This window comes from Cyanistes caeruleus, chromosome 12 (genome assembly GCF_971803275.1).
Source record: "Cyanistes caeruleus chromosome 12, bCyaCae1.hap1.1, whole genome shotgun sequence".
In the NCBI taxonomy this organism is placed as follows: domain Eukaryota; kingdom Metazoa; phylum Chordata; class Aves; order Passeriformes; family Paridae; genus Cyanistes; species Cyanistes caeruleus.
This window is the reverse complement of record NC_141712.1, coordinates 20,445,296-20,451,581: the sequence shown is the minus strand read 5'-3', so window position 1 is coordinate 20,451,581 and position 6,286 is coordinate 20,445,296. Positions and strand designations below refer to the sequence as shown.

Here is a 6,286-nt window from a genome sequence, read left to right as displayed (position 1 = left end):
CCATCCTCACCCTCTCCGTGCCTCTTCCCAAGCCACTTCAGCCCAGTGGTCTGGGATTTCCCCTGGGAAAAAAACCCCCCACGACCCCTCCTGTCAGCCCTGCCTGCCCCTGTCCCCGCAGGAGCTGCTCCCCCAGCCCCATTTACAAAAGCTGCATTCAGCTCCCTGCAAACCCACGCTCACTTTTTCCAGTGAGTCTTTCTCCAGGAGCTGGATGAGGAGCCAGCCCTTCCCGGCGCCAATTGCCATGGAGAACCACGAGACAGGCAGCGAGGAAGAGCACTGGCTTAACACGAGTCAACTATATTTAAAACATTTAATACAAGTATGTTTTGACAAGTCCTGTAGTTGTTTCCAGCGAGGACTGGAAGATGCATTTTCCCTCCCTTAAAAACAGAACGAGGCCCGAAGCTCCAAAATCATCAATTTGTGACTTTTTCTCTCACTCCTTCCCCTCTGTCACCCTCTCAGCCTGCCCTGTTCTGCCTTCACCCCACCAGGGCCCAGTTAATGGAAGAAACCTCTGAAATGGAACCTTCAGGAGACCCCTCATGCATTGAACCTTCAGGAGAGCACAGGAAAGAAGAAGAAAAAGTTCCTCAGGTTTTCATCATCACCCCAGGACGCAGGATTGCTCGAGGACACGGGGACCTACACTCCTCAAGGATCCCACCACAGGAATTAATTTAATTAAGGCACCCCCGAGGATGAGCCTCCCTCCAGCCCAGCCCAGAACCCAGAGCACTGCTGGGATTTGCTACATTTCGAGGAGATTGCACAGAGAAATCCTCAACCCTCGAGGGGCTCAGAGAGCTCCAGCCTCCTTGGCCGCCTTGTTGAGCCTCTCGGTGACGAGGCCCAGGTCCTTCTCTTTGTCCAGCTTGACGTAGGTGTCCGTCCTGAGGGCGTGGACACCCACCCAGTCGGGCAGCAGCTCCGCCAAGAGCCGCACGTGTTTCTCCATCTCACCTGCGGCGAGGACACGGGGGTCAGAGCCGGCCTCCCCACGGCCCCCTCCTCCCGCCGAGATCCCCCCTTGGGATTCCTACCGGGCGCCACCAGCTCGGGGCAGCTGTCGGCCAGGCGGGCACAGAGCAGCTCCATGCCGAGCGCCGGCTTCTTCTCGGCCACGAAGACTCCGCGCAGGACGCGCGCCATGGCCGGCAGCCGCGCCAGCCGCGCCGCCCGCTCCTCCTGCCGCGCGTCCCGCGTCAGCAGCGCCTGCAGCCGCCGCGCCTCCTTGGCCCGGATCTGCGGGACACGGTGAGCTGTGTGAGCACAGACAGTGCCCCCGGCCCCCGAGGGGATGGGCTGGGCACAGGCAGCGCCCCCAGCCCCGGGTTTGGGCCAGGACAGGGTGACTCACCCGCTCCAGCAGCCCCTGGGACACCCCTTTGAGCGCGCTGGAGGTGCTGGCAGGGGCCGGGCTTTTGGAAAGCGTCGGTTCCCCCGCACCGGCTCCGGCCGTTCTTAGGGCCAGGTTGGCAAGAGCTTTTTCCATCTGCTCATGTGGAAGAGGGAGGAGGAGTTGGGTTACAGTTCAGGCTGGAGGAAGGAGAAGTTTCCCCTCTGCCGCCCCCGCCGTCACCCAGCAGCCCAGTGATCCCAGCCCAGTGATCCAGATCCATCCTGCCTGCACAGGAGCCTGGGCTGCTTCAGAGAATCGTGGAATGGACTGGGTGGGAAGGGACCTGAAAGCTCTTATTTGCCGTGAGCAAGAACACCTTCCACTAGGCCAGGTTACTCCAAGCCAAGCTGGCCTTGGACATTTCCAGGATCCAGGGACAGCCACAGCTTCTCTGGGCAACCTGTGCCAGGGCCTCCCCACCTTCCCAGGGAGGAATTCCTTCCCAATATCCCATCTCTGGCAGTGGGAAGCCACTCACACCTTCCCAGAGGTGGCAGAGACAGAGCCAGCCCCTCCTGCCTCACCTTGGGGCTCAGCATCCCCTGGGCCGTGCTCAGCACCTCCTGGGCCGTGCTCAGCCTGTCCTCCTGCGGCGGCCGCGGCAGCTCCGCGGGGCTGACGTCCGGCACCTCATCCACGTTGAAGCGGGGGTGCCACCGGGTCAGCTTCTCCTCTGGCACCACCATGGGAGGGCTGAGGGCAGCCAGGAATGCCTGGAGAAGGGCGAGAGCCATGTCATGGCACCAGGAACGGAGAGGCAGCCACTGCCCTGCGCTCCCAGCAGCTCGGTGACACGGAGTGAATTCAGAGCCCATCTCCAAGGGGAACCCTCGTGTCCTTCAGCCTGGATGGCACCAGGGAGAACCCCAGAGCAGGGGCTGCCAGGGGCCCCTCACCTTGTGGTGCTCCCTGACGATGTTCACCAGGTTGCGGTGGAATTCCCTCCGGCGCTCCAGCAGCCGCGACGCCGACAGATGCGGGCGCCCATCCACCTTCTCCTCTGCAGGGAGGGACAGGAACGTCACCCACAGCACCCCAGAGGGGCACAAACCACAGGAGCCTCAGGAAGCACGGGATCAGAGCCCTGCCATGGAGCCGAGCTGCTGCCAGTCACTGCCTGGACATTCTCCCTCTTGTCCCAAACCTGCTTCCCACTTCCAACACGCTCAGGGCCTCCATTTAATGGACCAAGCAGAGCATCCCTGTGGATTCAGGGACCAGCCAGGACTGAGCAACCCAGCTCTCAGGCACCCCAAAACTGCCCATACCTTCCCCCAGCAGCGGCTCCAGTGTGAGCTGATACTCAGACTTCTTCCCACTGCTGCCGAAGGTGGGGACGTTCTTCTCCTGGCGCAGCCGGTACGAGCCGGGATACACGGCCTTGATCTGCCCCAGGTGCTGCTCCTCGAACTGCCTGTGACAGCACCAGAGAGGTTGGGGACCCCCAGAGTCACCAGCCCCAAGAGCTTCAGCTGGGAACCCCAAAAGGGCTTGCTGGGACCCCAAAAGAGGCCGCCCACCTGCGCATCATGTCCTGCACGCCCTGCTTGACCTTGGCGAAGGTGACGGTCTCGGCGCGGTTGAAGAGCATCCCGGCGATGGTGTCCACGCTGCGGAACATCTCTGCCAGCACCCTGAACTTGTAGGGCAGCGTCAGCCCCGGGGGCAGGTCCTGGGCCAGGGTGTGGAACCGCTGGTACGCCGGGGGCTTCTCGCTGTGGGGAAGGGCAGGACGGGTCAGGGTCCTGCTGCTGACAGTGCCCAGCTCCCACCCCCATCCCAAACCCCTTCTCTGAGTACTGGCGTCACGTCACCTGGGGGACATTGGTGTCACGATGCTCAGAGCCCCCACATCCCTCAGACCCCCACAAAACCACTTCAGGGCTGTGGCAGCCCCTGGGACGCCCCTCAAATCCCTCCTGCAGCTGCTCCTCACCCGGTGTGTCCCTCAGGGGCTGCAGCCCCGCTGTCCCCGGCTCCGCTCCCCGCTCTCCTCTGCCGCAGCCGCAGCTCCAGCTGCCGCACCCGCTGCAGGCGGCTCCGCAGCTCCGCGCTGCTCCCGCTGGGGACAGAGGGGACCTGGCCCAGCTCCTTCATCCTCTGCAGGCGGCTCCGCAGCTCGGCCACGTCCTCCTGGGCAGGGAGGGGACACAGGGTCAGAGCGGGACACGCAGCACCAAAGCCACCCCTGGCGGGAGCTGAGAGCCGGGAGCAGCCCGTACCCGCTGCAGGCGCCTGGCTGCGCCCGGGGCTGCCGGGCCGGGCTCTGTCCCCGCGTCCCGCCCGCGGCCGGGGGAGCCGCTGGTGGTGGCCGTGGCCGGGGGGGACACGGCCGGCTCCTGTGACAGGGGTGTCGGGGGTCGAGGAGTGGCCAGAGGCGAGGAGCTGGTGTCCTGCAAGAGAGAGAAGAGTTAGGGAATGTCCCGGGAACGCAGCCGCCCGGATCCCTTCCCCTGTACCCCCCAAAGTCTTGCACGGGGAGGGGGAGCCAGAGGGGTCTGCAATAGGGGCAGGGGACGGGCTCGGGGACAGAGGGGCTGAAGGGGGCGAGTTCTGGGGGTCGTGCACTTGGGGCAGGGGTAAGTCCGGGTGAGGGGGGGTTTATGCATCAGGAGAAGATGGGGCAAGTTCTGGGGGTCCTGCACTGGGAAAAGGGGTGGAACACTTGCGGGGCTGTTGTTTTATGGTCCCACACCCCCCCGTTCACTCCGCCAAGCCCTTCTCTTCCCCCATCCCATTTCAGGGCCGCATCCCAGAGGCAGCGGCGCATCCCCGACCCCACCATCTCCCTACCGCTCCCGGAGACCCCGGCTCCGCATCCCGGGGCAGCTCCAGCTTCTTCCGCGCCGACTTCCCGCTCGGCTCCCCGAGCCGGGCCCCGGCCGGCGACTCCGCTTCCATGTCCCGGCGGCTCCGCTTCCTGCCCGCCAGGCCCCGCAGGGCCGGGGAGCCCCCGCGGGCCGGGGTGCGCGGCGAGCCGGGCAGCGGCAGCGAGCGGGCGCTGAGCCCCGCCGGGACACCATCCTCCTCCTCCTCCTCCTCCCGGTGCACCGGGGGACCGGCGAGGGCGGCCTTGAGCCGGAGGCCGCCGCTGCGCTTGGCCGGAGCTCCGGTGGTCGTTTTTGTCTGGCCGAAGAAGTCGGTGAGGCGGAGCTGGGCCATGGCCGCGGACCCGATCCCGGTTCCGATCCCGGTCCCGATCCCAATTCCGGTCCCGGTCCTGGTCCCGGTCCCGGTCCCGATCCCGATCCCCGTCCCAGGAACACGTGGGGCTGGTCCCGCGCTTCTCTCCTGGCGGGAGCCCGCGCGCCGAGGCCCCGCCCACCGGGGCGGGAAGAGGTCACGTGAGGCAGGTTTGGCGCCACTCGGCTCTTAAAGGGGCCGCGTCCCCCGGAGCGGTGCTGCACGTGGGGGCCCGGGGGGGCCGGGACACCTCCGGGGAAGGGGAGACTCCGGGATTGCTGCGTCAGGAAGCGGCTGATGCGCCATGGGCAGGGATGGAAGTTGCCCACTCCAGCTGGGGCTAGTAGGGCACAAACAGGGAATTTCCATGTGGAATGAGGCTGGTGGTCACCCCCTCATCTGCTCTTCCCAGTGCCAAGCCCTGACTGGCTTCCACCGACAGCTCCATGGTGGCATGGAGACCCTCCAGGGTCCGTCCATGCGAACGAGGGGCTGTGGAGGCACCTGCAGCATCCCCCTCCCCGCAATTCCCAGCCCCATTCCCGGCCCTGTGCTGCTGGCGGTGCCCGGAGCGGGGAGAGGCCTCTGACCCATCACTGCCGGGGCCGGCACTCAGCCCGTGCCCGCTGCACTTTCCGGAGCCTCGCGGATCTCCCGCATCCCTCGTAAAAGCTGAGCGAGGCCGGCAAAGTGCGGCGGGCCGGACGCAGCCGCGCAGGGCAGGGCTCTGGGGTGCCATTCCCGGTGCCCATTTGCTTCCACAGCCTCCATTCCCTGCCTGGCTGCTGCCTTGGGAGCGAGAGGCTGGTGCCTTTCCTGGATCCCTGCTGGCCGGGGGGAAAGTGAGGTGTTGGCAGGGGTAATTCCCATATCCACATCTCATGGACGCGGTGTTAATGCTGAACTTCACCTCTCTGTGATGACGAGTGTTTAATTTACAGGAGCCCAGCGATGAGGGTGGATGCAGCTGAGTCCCCGTGATAAGGATGCTCCCAGGAGGGGCTGTGCCTGCCAAGCCCACGGATACTCACATTTGGGAGTCACATCAGGCCCGGTTTGGGAGTTAGGGTGTGGGTGGGGGTGCCTGGATAGCTGGGGTGGGGAGAAGAGGCCCTGGAATTCTGGAGGGAGCCCAGCAGAGAGTGGGGAGCAGTCCGGCAGTGTGCCAGCTGGATGCCAGTTTATTAACCGTGTTAGGAAAACAAGCAGCGGGGAGCCAAGGAATGTGGAGAATTTCATGGGCCGATGGTTCCTGTGAGCGGCTGGAGGTTACCAGCACTGCCAGGTGTCACCAGCCACGCTGCCCGTGCCACCAGCTGTGCCTGGCACCTTCCCACCGGGATTCGGGACTGAGCACAGCCCAGCTCCAGATGTGACCCCACAGCTGGGCTCCCAGTTCCATGGGGCTGTGGGTCTGCATCTGGCTCCGCGGTGGGCACCGAGCTCTGGGAGCGCGGGACTGCGGATCCAGCAGCTCCAGGAGCACGGGATGATTCCCCAGTGCCAGGGCCACGGCACCCAGCCCCAGGGCTGCACATCATCTCCCGAGCTCCCCACTCCATGCACCAGCTCTCAGCCCTGATACCAGCAACAAACACTCGGCAAAAACGAGCTCCCACTTCGTTATTTAATTTTATTTCACTTCCGGACGAAATAAACATGAAACACATCTGCTTATCTTTCTTTCCTTTTTTA

The 6,286-nt window shown here is 64.7% G+C and overlaps 1 protein-coding gene across 1 annotated transcript; it reads right to left on the bottom strand.

Annotated features, from left to right (window-relative positions):
• Positions 1-287: 287 nt before the first annotated feature.
• CDT1 (chromatin licensing and DNA replication factor 1) lies at positions 288-4,596 on the bottom strand. Its single transcript, XM_086848030.1, has 10 exons — positions 4,202-4,596; positions 3,631-3,801; positions 3,345-3,541; positions 2,929-3,123; positions 2,677-2,822; positions 2,305-2,408; positions 1,933-2,121; positions 1,367-1,501; positions 1,050-1,251; positions 288-969 (listed from the first exon to the last, which is right to left on the bottom strand). The coding sequence occupies exons 1-10, from the start codon at positions 4,568-4,570 to the stop codon at positions 806-808; spliced, it is 1,872 nt and encodes a 623-aa protein (XP_086704156.1). The 5' UTR covers positions 4,571-4,596; the 3' UTR covers positions 288-805.
• Between the last annotated feature and the right edge of the window lie 1,690 nt (positions 4,597-6,286).